The 14,404-nt window shown below is 51.5% G+C and overlaps 1 protein-coding gene across 1 annotated transcript; it reads left to right on the top strand.

The window, feature by feature from the left end:
- The first annotated feature begins 1,240 nt into the window (after nt 1-1,240).
- On the top strand, nt 1,241-4,248 carry LOC101767663 (mixed-linked glucan synthase 4). The gene is made up of 3 exons (XM_004957912.2): nt 1,241-1,515; nt 1,633-2,377; nt 2,466-4,248. Exons 1-3 carry the CDS (start codon nt 1,259-1,261, stop codon nt 4,110-4,112), a joined length of 2,649 nt encoding a protein of 882 aa, XP_004957969.1. The 5' UTR covers nt 1,241-1,258; the 3' UTR covers nt 4,113-4,248.
- Nucleotides 4,249-14,404: the final 10,156 nt, after the last annotated feature.

Raw genomic sequence — 14,404 nt, 5'->3', positions numbered from 1 at the left:
CAAAAAATATGATTGGTCAAATGTAGCATTTTTCCTCATGGCGACAACGATCCTACCTTATTTTCAAACCAAAAGTACAGAGATTTTTCTAGCCTCCTGGACTGCCTGATTGTACTTAATTTAGGCAACATTCTTCAGAAAGACTTCACAAGAAAAGGCACACTGAAATACGAGTGAGCGAACTGAGTTGGTGTTGGATATATGGAGACTGTAGGAGTTGGTTGTGCCGCTGATTTCACCTTTTCCTATCGAGAGTTGGGCAGTCCGACACTCCCAACAGTGCTCCGTGCTCTCTGAAACCGATTCACCACTTCGCCTGACATCGAAGTCTCGTGCGCTCCTCTCAAGTTCTCACACCCACAGCGAGTCAGGAACTGCAGCACAGTAACGCATCCACAGAAGACTGGGTGGAAGAAGTCCAAGAACTTGCTGTTAACTGTACAAGTGAACGGTACTCCGTGTTCTCCTGTGGCTTTCAGCCTAGCTGAGCTGGAGGCACATCGATCAAAACAACTCGTCGTTACCCCTAGGGTAGCGTGCACGTTTCCGTAAAGATGTCATCCATCCGTGTTGAAAACTTAAAAGACGCAAACCGAGAAGCATTTGTATGGCAAGAAGGTGACTTTTGGCCTGTTGATTTTGATCGGCCAGAAGTTGACTGATTGCTGTAGGCCTGTAGTGCACTAGGCAGGCCTGAAGAACGAATGGAAAAGTATAAAGTAATGGCGGCTTCGCAGTTGCTATATTTGACCATGCCGGGGAATCTTTTACGGTACACAATACTAGGTTATACTAGTGTTAAAAAGGATTAGTATAAAATCATCCGACGGTTAAGATTAATTGTATATTACTGAAAACTTCACCTGTGGTATGGGTATAGTTTTCACCTGTGGTATGGGTAGTATACATGAGTAGTATAAGTAATATAATAGTATCATGGTAAAAAAACACAAATGGCATCGCTATAACATTTTTTTACACTAACGTAAAGTCTAAAAGACTATTCCATTTGAAATCACATTTTACTAAATTACTCGTGATAATGAACAGTTAAATCTTATATATATTATATACTACTCAGTAGTGGTATTGTGTACCATAAAAAAACTCATAAAAAATACGGTACTCAATAACGGTCCCCCTTCCTTCAGTCCCCAACTCCTCTCCGCCTACCTGCTTTGTTTGCTTTCCCGCCCCATATAAACCCCCAGGGCAAGCACCAACTTGACACGAACTAGGAGTTCACCGTTCAAGATTGATGGCCGCCGCAGCGGTGACTCGCCGGATCAATGCCGGACTCCACGTCGAGGCCGCAACCGGCAACGGCGTGGCCGACGGGGAGAACCGCCGCAACAGCGCAGCAGCTTACTCACCCACGGCCAAGCGGATCAGCGACGCCAAGGACAACGATGCCTGGGTGGCCGTCCAGGAGGGAGACATGCCTGCTGGCGACTCCAGCCGACCCCTGCTGTTCCGGACCATGAAGGTTAAGGGCAGCATCCTGCACCCTTACAGGTTGGTGTGGCGTCCTACTAGACTGTCAAAGAATCCTGACTCGAAACCACCATTACATGCTCTTCTGAAACTGACTGCTACCAAATTAATGTGTCTGCCCGTTATCATATCTGTCAGGTTCGTGATTCTTCTGCGACTGATCGCCGTCATCGCATTCTTCGTATGGCGTATTCGGCACAGGAACCATGACGGCGTGTGGCTCTGGGCCATGTCCATGGTTGGGGACGTCTGGTTCGGCTTCTCATGGGCCCTCAACCAGATCCCGAAGCTCAACCCCATCAAGCGCGTTCCGGACATCGCCGCCATCAGAGATCAGTACGAATCCTCCACCTCCGGCGAGTCCAAGCTGCCTGGCATTGACGTCTTCGTCACCACCGTCGACCCGGTGGATGAGCCGATACTCTACACGGTGAACTCCATTCTCTCCATCCTTGCCACTGACTACCCGGTGGAAAAGTATGCCTGCTACCTTTCAGATGATGGTGGAACGCTAGTCCACTACGAGGCAATGTTTGAAGTTGCAAACTTTGCTAAGCTATGGGTCCCCTTTTGTCGGAAGCATAGCGTAGAACCAAGAGCCCCAGAGAACTACTTTGGGGTGAAGAGGCAACCATACATGGGGAGCATGCAAGAAGAGTTCATGAGTGATCACAGGCGTGTGCGCAGAGAATACGAAGAATTCAAGGTGAGGATAGACTCTCTCTTTAACACCATCTACCAAAGGTCCGAGGCGTACAACAGAAAGAATACCAAAGAAGATGGTGTCAAGGCAACTTGGATGGCTGATGGGACACAATGGCCTGGCACATGGATTGACCAAGCTGAGAACCACAGAAAAGGACATCATGCTGGAATTGTTAAGGTATAATTAAAGCCGCACGCTTTCATAATCATTTATTAAATGGATTCATCATCAGCTAGCTATTGAGAATTAACACGCTCTTCGACAGGTCGTACTAAACCATCCAAGCCATAAGCCACAACTCGGATCGCCAACAAGCATTGACAATCCATTTGACTTTAGCAACGTTGACATTCGCCTCCCCATGCTTGTCTACTTATCCCGCGAAAAGCGCCCTGGCTATAACCACCAAAAGAAGGCCGGTGCCATGAACGTGATGCTCCGTGTCTCCGCCTTGCTATCCAACGCACCCTTTCTCATCAACTTCGACTGCGATCACTACACCAACAATTCGCAATCTTTCCGAGCCGCCATGTGCTTTATGCTTGACCCCCGTGACGGCCAAAACACGGCCTTTGTCCAATTCCCTCAACGCTTCGATGATGTCGACCCAACAGACCGGTATGCCAACCACAACCGTGTCTTCTTTGATGGAACCATGCTCTCCCTCAATGGCCTGCAAGGGCCTTCCTACCTTGGCACCGGAACTATGTTCCGTCGCGCTGCGCTATACGGCATGGAGCCACCGCGCTGGAGAGCAGACACCATCAAGGTAATAAGCAAGGCCAAAGAATTTGGTGAATCAGCATTGTTCATAAACTCAATGCTAGATGGCGCCAACCAAGAACGGTCCATCACGCCGATATTCCTTGAGGAGTCAGTCAACGATGAGTTGACATCCCTGATGACATGTGCTTATGAGGATGGGACTCCGTGGGGGAGAGATGTTGGGTGGGTGTACAACATCGCGACGGAGGACGTGGTGACAGGATTCCGCATGCACCGGCAGGGCTGGCGCTCCATCTACTGCTCCATAGAACCAGCCGCATTCCGTGGCACCGCTCCGATCAACCTCACCGAGCGTCTCCTCCAAATACTACGCTGGTCAGGTGGCTCCCTTGAGATGTTCTTCTCCCACAGCAATGCATTCCTTGCCGGTCCTCGGATGCACCCCCTGCAGCGCATTGCATACCTGAACATGTCGACCTACCCGATCGTCACAATATTCATCCTAGCCTACAACCTATTTCCCGTCATGTGGCTCATCTCCGAGCAATACTACATCCAGAGACCCTTCGGCTCATACATCCTGTACCTCGTCATAATCATTGCGATGATCCATCTGATCGGCATGTTCGAGCTGAAATGGGCGAGCATCACCTTGCTGGACTGGTGCCGGAACGAGCAGTTCTACATGATCGGCGCGACCGGCGTGTACCCGACGGCGGTGCTGTACATGGTGCTGAAGCTCATCACAGGGAAGGGTATTCACTTCAGGCTCACGTCGAAGCAGACAGAAGCTTGCTCCAACGATAAGTTCGCCGACTTGTACGTCGTGAGGTGGGTGCCATTGCTGATCCCAACCATTGCGGTGTTCGTGGTGAATGTCGCAGCCGTTGGAGTGGCAATAGGCAAGGCCGCGACCTGGGGATTGTTCACGGAGCAGGCCCAGCACGCTGTGCTCGGGATGGTGTTCAACGTGTGGATCCTTGTGCTCCTCTACCCGTTCGCACTTGGGATCATGGGACAGTGGGGGAAGAAACCTGCCATCCTGTTTGTTCTGATGGTGATGTCCATTGGTACAGTCGCTATCATGTATGTCACCTTCCGTGCCATATACCCTTCGGACTGGACAGAAATTGCAGCGTCTCTTGGTAAAGCAGAACTAGTGACTGGGTCATCTGGGAAGAACTAAATCATTTTGATAATGCCATTGCACACTTAATGCAATAATTTGGAACCTTTCCTCTATGATTTTAGCTCAATCAAGGGTTGTATTATCCAACGTGAGATGGTGACATGAAAACTATCAAGATTTTTGTTCTCTCTTACTTTTGTATTGTAACTTGTGTGTACGTGATAACAAATCCGACTAGACCCGTGAGGCAGCAGCCTAGCAACATGTTTGAAATCTGCACACTTAATTAACCAAGAGCCAAATCATGATTGAAATGTCAGTTTAATCGCTCCACGAGCATTTGGCAACTGGGTGATCTTCTGAAAAGTTTACATTAGCTTGAGAAGATCTGTTTTATGCAGATCCAACAATGCAAAAGAGGCCCCTGAAGCATCGTCTCCTCTGGGGGACAACTTGGCGGCACTCCAACATCCGCTGCCGCCACCCCCCTCCCAGCCTTCTCTCCACCTCGCCGCTACCGAAGCAGGGCACCGGTGTGCCTGCTAGGAAGGCGGCGGCGACGGGGCTCCTCTTGCCAGCCGAGGTGCCCCCGCCTGGGTCAACGACGCGGCGGCGGCCATGGAGGCGGCGGCGACGGCCCGGGCCGGCAGATCTGGTGTCCCGGGGACCAGATCCGGCGCCTTGGGGGGCGGATCCACGTGGATCGGCTGTCGGCGGGAGCTCCCGGTGGCCTCACACGGGACGGCGGTGGTTCCGCCATGAGGGAGCGACGCGAAATCCGTAGTGGCTGCGCGGTGGTGATGACCCGGTGCTGCGGGCGCGGGCGCAGCAGGGCTAAGGCGGCCGCCGGCCTCGTGCGGGCACGATAGGGGCAGGCCTGCTCCTCTTAGGCGGGCGGCCGTTGACGGCGGCGCACGAGCTTGGTGACGGCCTCGTGCAGGAAGTGGCTGCGGGTTCGGCGGCATGGAGGGGCGGTGAGTAGCGAGGTAGGCAGCCTCGTAGCGGCGGTTGCAGCCGTGTGCGGGCAACGGACCAACGGTGCCCTGGGGACTGGCCCAATGGCGGCGGTGGGTAATGCAATAGCAGCGGAGGGTGGTGGAACAGGTGGTACGGCAGCGGCGGCGGCATGAAGTGGGGAAGCAGCGCGACGTAGTTGCTCACGAGCATGGTGGCCAATGGTGACCGCATGCATGAGGTAGCGGCCCGCGGGCTGCAGCGCAGGACGCGACGTGGAGGTGGCGCCAGCGCAGAAAATAGCGGCGCGAGGAGGCGCTGCACGCAGGCTGTGCGTGGGGCGGCGCGAGGCGCGCGCAAGGAGAATGACTGCCAGCGGGCGAGCAGAGGTGTAGGTACGTCGGTGTGGTGCGAGGAGGCGCGACGGCGATACTGCCATGGTTGGACTGTAATGACTGTGGCCGGGAGTGCCAAACCATGAGCGTGCTAGGGTTAGGATGCTCCTCTCACCGTCGTTTTTCACGTTGGGGGCGTCATTTCTGAGCTACAACCTTGCCGCATGGGGTCCTCTGCCTGAAAACCCTGTCCAGTTTCTGGACGAGTCACAGCGGCGCCATTAGCGTCATGCCCTCCTTGGAGGAGGTGTCTCTAGAGACCCATCTCAGTCCGTGGCATTCCTGGTCCATTAGTCATGGACGACCGCAGTCGGTGGCGACAATTCCGCCACGTGGCAAGCTGGATGGGTGTTGCCGATGCCACGTGGAGGCGATCGCGGTTATGGTGGCGGTCAGGGATTGTCACATGGTTGTTGGTCTTGGCTGCTTGTAACGGACCACGGCGGCTGGCATTGCCAAGCAACGGTCAGTGCAACGTGGGACTACGTCGAAGGACGACGCTTGCGGCAACGGCATCATGGGACAATTAGGCTTGCAGCGGACCGCAGTGGGTTGCTCAGCTAGGCTGGACTACCTGTTGCGGTGCATCGTTGGAAGACAGTGTAAGTGACTTCTCTGGCTTGCTGACATGGCGGGGGATGCTTTTGCGCAGGTGAAGCGACGAGACGAAGTCGACCTTGTGGCGCCAGCTTGGCTGATCAACGGAGATTTTGTGGAGCGGGGCAATATTGCTCACCACTATGACATCGACTAAAGAAACAGATACGTGACGTGGAGTACTATGGCGGGCATGGCAAGACCCCGCGCTTGGTGTTTCTTCAAGGCGACGAGAGTGAGGTGGAGTCCAACAGCGGATGCGGCGAGGTCCCCGTGCGTTGTGTTATCGCGGTGGCGACTGCAAGGCAACCTGCGAGAGATCCAAATTAAGTGGTTTCACTCTGTCAGGTGGAGTGTGGTATTGCAGCGGCACTATAGTGGAGGGTCCCGCATGGCGGTGGCCTTCTCGGTGCGGTGCAATCTCCTTCTATCGGTTTCCTATCAACGCCTCATCACGCTTGGAGGTTTCGACGAATTATGAGCATGGATGTTGGTGGGTGCTGCCGTGGCGATCGGAGTGCTGAGGCCGCGTTGATATCCCAATCCAACCGGTAGGGTGTGGCAGGTTTTGAATTGAGTGGCTACCCACGTTGATGTCCCAATCCAACCGAACGAGTTTGTTTTGTTTTGTTTTGTTTTTCTTTTCTTTTCCCTTTCTTTTCTTGTATATTTTTAGTCCGGAACTCTCTTTTTTTAATATAATTGGTGGCTCTTCTCGTTCGTTTTAAAAAAGATCTGTTTTAGAGGCTTGTGCAGAACAACCTAATTAAAGTAAAAGAGCAAGCATGAACAAAGTAGAACGTCGAGTAACTCTAACACCGTATCTACGATATTCAACCGTGGCTGCATCTAGGTTTCAGCATATTTCTAGTTACTTACTGTTGCAAATGATACCTGTTGAAGAGTAAATGCATCGTGTGACGGTGGTTTCGGGAAAATGTGCACGCCACTTGAGAGTAGAGCATCTACATGAAGTTTTGGGTACTGCAAGGTAGAAACATAGGCACGCTTGCAGAAAACGACCGAACTTTTTGCTGAAGAGTACTTGGGAACAGGAGGATTACTCCAGGAACCTGCACAATCAAGAAAAGGCAGTTGATATCTAGACTAAAATGGAGGGTTAACCATGCAATGCACCATGCCTGAACTGTCAGCTTTATGCTTCCACCGAGGACGCTGTTTTTCAGACACTACAGACACAAGGCTAACAGTTCCGTATTGATTGTACCTGCCGAGCGACTATTTTCCTCTCACAACAAATCAGCTTATAAGCCGGCTGAAAAGTTGAAACGGCTGATTTGTTGTGAGAGGAAAATACTATTTGGTGGCTGATAAGCCGACTGAATAAGCTGAAGCGAACAGGCCGCATGGCCATCATCGCGCACCCCCAGCCTCTGCGGTGTGTTCACCCCCAGCAACGGCGCCTAGCTCGTCATCGTCGACGGGCTCACTATGGTGAGCGACTGAGCGACGGCGTGTTTCGGCTTGCCTGGGATACGGCTGCTGCGGACGGGGCCGGCTGACTGCCGGGGAAGACGCGCGGCAGAAGCGGCTCGTGTTCTAGGCGTGCGCTGGAGGACCTATGTCGAACCCGCCCGAGATCGCCGCGGCGTGCTCCGAGGCGGGCGGCGCGCGGCGGCCGCCGGACGGTGCGAAGAAAGGGGCTTTTGTTTCGTACATGTGATTACGCTTGTCAATCTCGGCCGGTGAAGCCCGATCCAACGATTAATATAGAACCAGGGGTGGCGGTATTTCATTTACCGTCCACCCCCTTTGGGTAGTCCGCCGCGGCACCGCCCACCTGGTTGCCATCGACGAAGGCAAACTACGCCGTCGTGAGCTCCGCAACGTGAAAAGGCGAAGAGGCAGGATGCCGCCGAGCTTTCGCCGGCCTAGCCTCGTCAGACTTGGGTAGTCTGCCGACCGGAACGGGAAAGACAACCATGCTCGCCGGCTGCCGCCCGCGACACCTCGACGGGATTCATCCGCGTCAACGCGCGTGAAGCTTGAGAGCGGGCACCTCAGCGAGAGGCCAATGCTGGCGCACGACATGTTCCGGATCTCCTTGGAGACAGCGCGGTCGATGTTCTTCAGGTGCGAGGTAGGTGGGACGCCGTCGGGATGCCACGGTTCGATCGACGCCGACCGCGAGGTGCACCGGCGGAAGCGTGTCGTATTCAAGGCGTGCGCGCGCGGGGTTCGTGGACCCGGAGGCGCGGCAAGACGGAAGGAGCGCCACCGGGTCGCCGAGGTCGCCGCGGTGCGTTTCGAGGGCTCGGTAGGCATGAGGCGGCGCGCGGCGGCAGGCGACCCGCGCGCGGGGACTTCACCGAGCGAGCTGGATGGAAACAGGGGTTCGGGGTTCCTTTTCTTCGCGGTAGCTGATCTCACCCGCTTGAGTCCGATCCGACGGTCGAGAGAACCCCAAGGGGTGGACGGTATTCCATTTACCGTCCACCCCTCGGTCATCTCGGCTCTCGGTCATCTCGGCTCTCGGGTGCTCTCGTCGCTCACCGGGCTCGGCGGCGACAACAAAACACACCTTCCTGGCCCTCGCCGCTAGCTTCCGACCACTTTTCGGACGTTCTGCCGCACGGGATATCGGATGCGCTCGCCGGCAAGGTGGCAAGCTGTCCCGTGGATGTCGGCTCGGCCGTGTCCACGTTCACACAGAGACACCATCGCCAAGAGCTGATGGCGTGACGGTGGGAACCGGCCCTGACAACCGGCGGACCGGGCCTCGCGCCAATGTATCTACGCTGCCCTGGACGCCGCGCAGCGGCAGAGAGCGCACATGAGGAATGACCGAATGAGATTGTAGCTGCTGTCACCGTTTGTTTAGGCCTGGGTGCTCGAGGAATGCGTTGGGGATCGCTAGGTGTGGAGCGAATGGCCTGAACTCCGGGGGTGCTGACGTGAAGGAGACGGTTGTCGAGAGGACTAGTGGACGGACGGTAGGATTTTTTTATTTTTCTATTTTTTTTATTTTGCAGAAATATATAGTCGGATGAAAAAATTGCAAATCTAGGCTATTGCTGCCAGCTGGGCCGGCGATAAGGCCTTACCGCCTCAGCCGCCGGTAAGACGCAGACATCGCGGGCGCGTGTCCTTACCGCTGCCTGAGCCAACGCTAAGGACCTGGCCTCCTGCACCGCTACGATTCGACCAGCACGCGAGCGGTAAGGACCCTTACCGCCGCCTGGGCCGGCGGGGGTTCCCCTATAAAACCCTCGCAGCAAGCCTCCTAACTCTTGAGCCAGACCTGTTGTTTTTGAGAGGAGAACCAGAGAGGGAGAGAAGGAAGGGAAGGAAGAAAGAAAGAGAGGAAAGAAGGGGAAGAAGCCTCCTAGTCATTAGGTAAGTTTTTCAATATTGTAGTATAGTAGATCTAAAAATATCTTGTGCTTTTAGATGCTAAAAATCTAGCTTAGTTTGTACAGTAGATTCGATATTTAGTTCATAGTTTAGTATTTAGATCTACATATATGTTGTGTGCTTTTAGATGTTACAAATGTAGCTTAGTTAGTATAGTAGATTCGGTTTTTAGTTCATAGTTTAGTATTTAGATCTAGAAATATTTAGTAGTATAGTTTCATGAAATTTTAATATTTTTATTATACAACCGTAGGATGCCAAGGTGTGGAAAAGCTAGGAAACCAAGGTAATTTCAGTGCACGTTATTACGTTAACTGCTAGTCGTATGATTTAATCTTAGTTGCTTCCGGTTCTTACAATGAAAATGGTAAAGGTAAACTGGTGTTCCGTTGACCAGAAATGCCTTCGACCCTTTGCCTCTGCCTAGTGGTGTTTCAGTGCCCATGTGCTTTTGCGGCGATCCTTGCAAGGTAGCCAAGTCCGATGAAGAGGACACGTATAGGCAGAGGTATTGGATGTGTTCCAACTTTCAATTTGAGCCTATGCTTCGTCAGTGCCGGATCAACAAGATGGTGAGTAATCGATGTTGTTTGTTAATTTTTTTACTATCCTATGATATCCTGCATGTTTTTTTGTTTTGTAACTATTCCGTTTGTTGCAGACCCCTCCACCACTTTGTGATTTTGAGCGGTGGATTAACACTGAGATCAAGCCTGAGGACAAGGAGGAGATGCAGTATATGTTGCGTTGGGCGGTAGAGAACAAGGAGAGGATGGAGAAGAGGCTCAGAGAGGAGGCTGCAGAGAAGGAGCACAAGGAAGAGGAGGAAAGGAGGCGTCTTGCTGTGGAGAGGGAGAAGAGGGAGACGAAGCTTGAGCGTGCACGCCGAGCGAAAGCAGCGATCGAGGAGAACCCCGATGCCCTGAGGAAGGGAAATTGGCCTCATTGTATTCAGTAGGCTCTGTTATTGGCTAATACTCCGTTATGTGCGGTTGGACCTTTCGTTGTGTGTCCATGGTTTATTCATGGATAATGTTGTGTACTATTGGACCTTTCATTGTGTTGTGCTTAGGTCATGTACTCCGTTATTTGCCGCACAATTTTCATTCGTAGTGATCGATTATTTTAATTGTGTGCTTTTAATTCTTAATTGGGAAATGTTTAGACTTGTATAGTGAACGCACGCGAACAATGAAAAGCATTTAACTTCTTATGTAGATAGAGCAGTCCTCGCACATAAAGATAATCGTACACATCATAATTCTACAAATGATAAAAAAATAACAAGTCGTCCTACACACTAAATGCGTCCTCGCTTGAAACGAGGCTCGCCGGCACCACGACCACGCCTCGCTGCCCGCTGCGCTGCTCTGGTCTGCTGCCGGCCGTACGTCCAGGGCTCCGACGGGTGAACGTTGCAAGTCGGACGTCCTCCCGCTCCCTCCGCAGGTGGTGTCGCGAGGTACTGGGTCGCATCCTATGTAGGACCCTATGGTGTCCCGAGGTATTGGGTTGCACCCTGTGTAGGACCCTGCGGGGCGTCTGCCAGCTGGGAGGGACCGAGCACGTCAGGGTCCACTTTGAAAAGCTCATCGAACCAAGCGTGGCCGCTGGACCTCGCTGCCTCATCATGTGAGTCCTTCAAAACCCATCCCTGATCTGTGTAGCCTGCTTAGCCTTAACTAAGCTACATTATCCTATATCTAAATGCAGCTAAAAGTTTCTAAGTATAGATCTAGATCCACTATTATTTCTAAATCTAGATCTACTAATATTTCTAAATCTCAGATCCACTATTATTTCTAAATCTAGATCTAAACTAAATTAAAGATCTATAGAGATGATTGTGATCTTTCTATCCGCATGGGGTGTGCTTCTGTCTGAAGCATTCTCGTGCTTTCCCTTTTCGGCTTTCTGGTCGCGTACACTCGGATTAGGTGTCCATTTTTTAATTTTTCCACGTTGATAAAATCCTACCTATTGTTCATACACTAGACTGGATCTCGTTCTTTTAAAAAAGAAATTTTTAAAAGATACTATACTATACTAGCGGTTACGGCTGCTGCTAGCTAGGTACAAGATCGAGATAAGATGCGGCCACCCGCACAAGACGTGGGATTCGGCTACAACACCCCACAGGCGAACACGCACGTCGAATGCCGGTTCGGGTTTGTCTGTGTGCGTAGTGGTGCTCCCGGGCGACGAGCCCACGGCGGCGGTCTGCGTCGGCGACTGTGGGCTACATCGCGCTCGCCAAGCGCGAGTGGGCTTAAACCGAGAACCGTGCTGGGCTTAAAACTAATTACACAAATGGAATCTAATTCGTGAGACGAATATATTAAACCTAATTAATTATACTATACTTAACTTAACTATACTATACTAAACTATATTTAACTAAACTACGAGATTAAAAAGATTTACCTCAGAAAGACGGAAGAAATTCCTTCCCTCTTCCCCCTCCTCTTCCTCCTTTCTTTCTTTTTTTTCTTCCCTCCTCCTCCTCTCCTCTCTTTCTTTTTTTTCTTCCCTACTTTACTCTTTCTCTTCTCTGGCTCGTGCTGCCTGGCGCTCGCTCTGGTGCGGGGGGAGGGGAGGGCGCGAGCGACTTTTATAGGGGGCGACGGTCACCGGCCCAAGCGGCGGAAAGAAAGTTATCGCTAGCTGAGGCGGTGATAAGGGCCTTACCGCCGCCTGGGCCGGCGACGGTGCCTCGAATCGCGCGCGGCAATTACGACGCCTGCTAACCGTTGGATGGGCGCCGGCTATAGTCTAGATTTGCAATTTTTTCATCCGACTGTATATTACTGCAAAATCGAAAAAAAATATAAAAATTAAAAAAATTCTGGACGGTAGGGGCTAACTGACTCATCGGCCCACCAAAATCCATCACACAACTCCCCTTCCCTAGAGGTGGCCCAGCAGATGTCGAGCTCATCAGCGGTCAGGCGCCCGTCACCACCAGGCAACGACCGGGCAACTCCCGTGTCCCGGCAAGGCGCGAGGCGGCGAGCACGAAGCTAGCTACGCCGAGCCTGCATCGACGACGACCGCATGACGTAGCGGCGCATGCCGGTGTGCATGCTCGGATTAGTAAACTACACTGAATACTAATGATCTGTTCGCTTCAACTTACACTGAATACTAATGATCTGTTCGCTTCAACTTATCAGCCAAATTATCAGCCACCAACAGTATTTTTCTCTCATAACAAATAAGTCATTTCAGCTTTTCAGCATAAGTTACTCACCTAACTGGTCTTCAGATGCGGGGATCGATATGCGTGCGTGATCCACCGTCACCATGGATGCTGTTGGCTAGTCATCAATCGTGTCCAGCTCGACCCGTTCCCTCACCCGTAGGTCACGAACAGGCTCCCCCGGGCCCAAAAGCCCCCGGTCTCTAATTCGTAGTATACGCCTCACCGACACTCGCGCGCACTTGCAGCTGTCTACTAGTGGTAGTGGTAGTGGTGCCAGTGCCACTGCCAGCGAAATCGGAGAACAAAAGAACAAGGGGTGTTTGAATCCATAGGGTCGTTTGGTTCCAACGTGGTAAACTTTATCACCTATCACATCCGATGTTTGGATATTAATTAAAAGTATTAAATATTAGGAGTATTAAACATAGTCTAATTTAAAACTAATACACAGATGGAGTCTAATTCGTGAGATAAATTTATTAAGCCTAATTAGTCCATGATTTGACAATGCGGTACTACAGTACCCATTTACTAATGATGGATTAATTAGGCTTATTCTCCTAATTATTATCCGAACATCCGATATGACATAATATTTGGATACCAATTAAAAGAAATAAACATTCACTAATTATAAAACTAATTGCATAAGCCGTGGCTAATTCGCGAGACGAATCTATTAAACCTAATTAATCCATGATTAGTACATATTTACTGTAGCATCATACGGTCAAATCATGAACTAATTAGCTTAATAGATTCGTCTCACGAATTAACATTCATCAATTAGTTTTGTAATTAATCTATATTTAATACTTTCAATTAATATTTAAACATTAGTCCGCCCTCCAAACGGGACCTAAGACTCCGATGCATGGAGCGAGCTAGCTAGCGTGGCCACCACCAGCGGGCGCAACGCAATAATGGCGCGGCACGACGGGTCGGAGCGCAGCGGAGCGGCGGCCACCTGATCCGATCAACGATCAGCGGCGTGCGTGGATGGATGATCCCTCCCGAGCACCCGCGGCGGCCGCGCACGCGGGCAAAGCTGGATGGGTATGGCTCAGCCGATACTATATGCTGGTAGTGCTCGCGTTTGGATCGTGCCGAGCTGTGCGTTCACAGGAACGTGAGCCCAAAGATTGTTGGCGGATGTGACGGACCGCCTGCCCCGGAATTTGACCCCATCGATACGGCGCCAGCGACGCGTGATCGATGAGGCCAGCGACGCAGGGAAAGAGAGTACGGTCGATGGTGTCTGTTTTATTTGGCACTCTGTTGGGCTCATTTTTGCAGCTGCGTGCTGCTGTGGTTGCAAACAACCGTGGTATGCCGTGCGCTAGCTTCTGCACCGCCATGTTCGTTCCTCGCCTGAATACCGTGAGCTCCGATCAGGTACTAATATTTTTTTTTTGTTTTTGTTTTCGAAAAAGTACTTAGCAGGAGCACTGCCCGATTCATTTAAGGAGAAAGCAACTATCAGGTACTAATAAGGTGCCCGAATGTGTAATAAAGGGCGTATTAAGTTAATTATATCGGAAAAGGCTAAGATACTCATGGGAGATTCCAAAAGGGGATGCATTTCATAGCTTATCTATAAAGTTAAATCTAGCTAGCCGTCTAGTTCTATGCTAAAGCAATGGGACCAGCCGCATCAGTGCGCCCCTGCCTACACTACACGGGCGGAGTTGTGGGGGATGCAGTTGCTGTCAGATTTCTAAAACCATGTAGGGTCATCACTGATCAGCTACCATTTCCTGTCATATCCCAACTAAAATTTAGGTGTTGCCTGTGTATACGTTACCAACAGTCACAGTAAACTATAA

Source organism: Setaria italica, chromosome II (assembly GCF_000263155.2).
Source record: "Setaria italica strain Yugu1 chromosome II, Setaria_italica_v2.0, whole genome shotgun sequence".
Taxonomy (NCBI): domain Eukaryota; kingdom Viridiplantae; phylum Streptophyta; class Magnoliopsida; order Poales; family Poaceae; genus Setaria; species Setaria italica.
This window is presented reverse-complemented; position numbering and strand designations above follow the sequence as displayed.

Excerpts from the sequence above, each read along its gene's own strand:
- LOC101767663 (XM_004957912.2), top strand. The coding sequence starts at position 1,259 with ATGGCCGCCGCAGCGGTGACTCGCCGGATCAATGCCGGACTCCACGTC. Across the intron at positions 1,516-1,632 it reads AGCATCCTGCACCCTTACAG|GTTCGTGATTCTTCTGCGAC; the intron begins GTTGGTGTGGCG and ends CATATCTGTCAG. Across the intron at positions 2,378-2,465 it reads ATCATGCTGGAATTGTTAAG|GTCGTACTAAACCATCCAAG; the intron begins GTATAATTAAAG and ends GCTCTTCGACAG.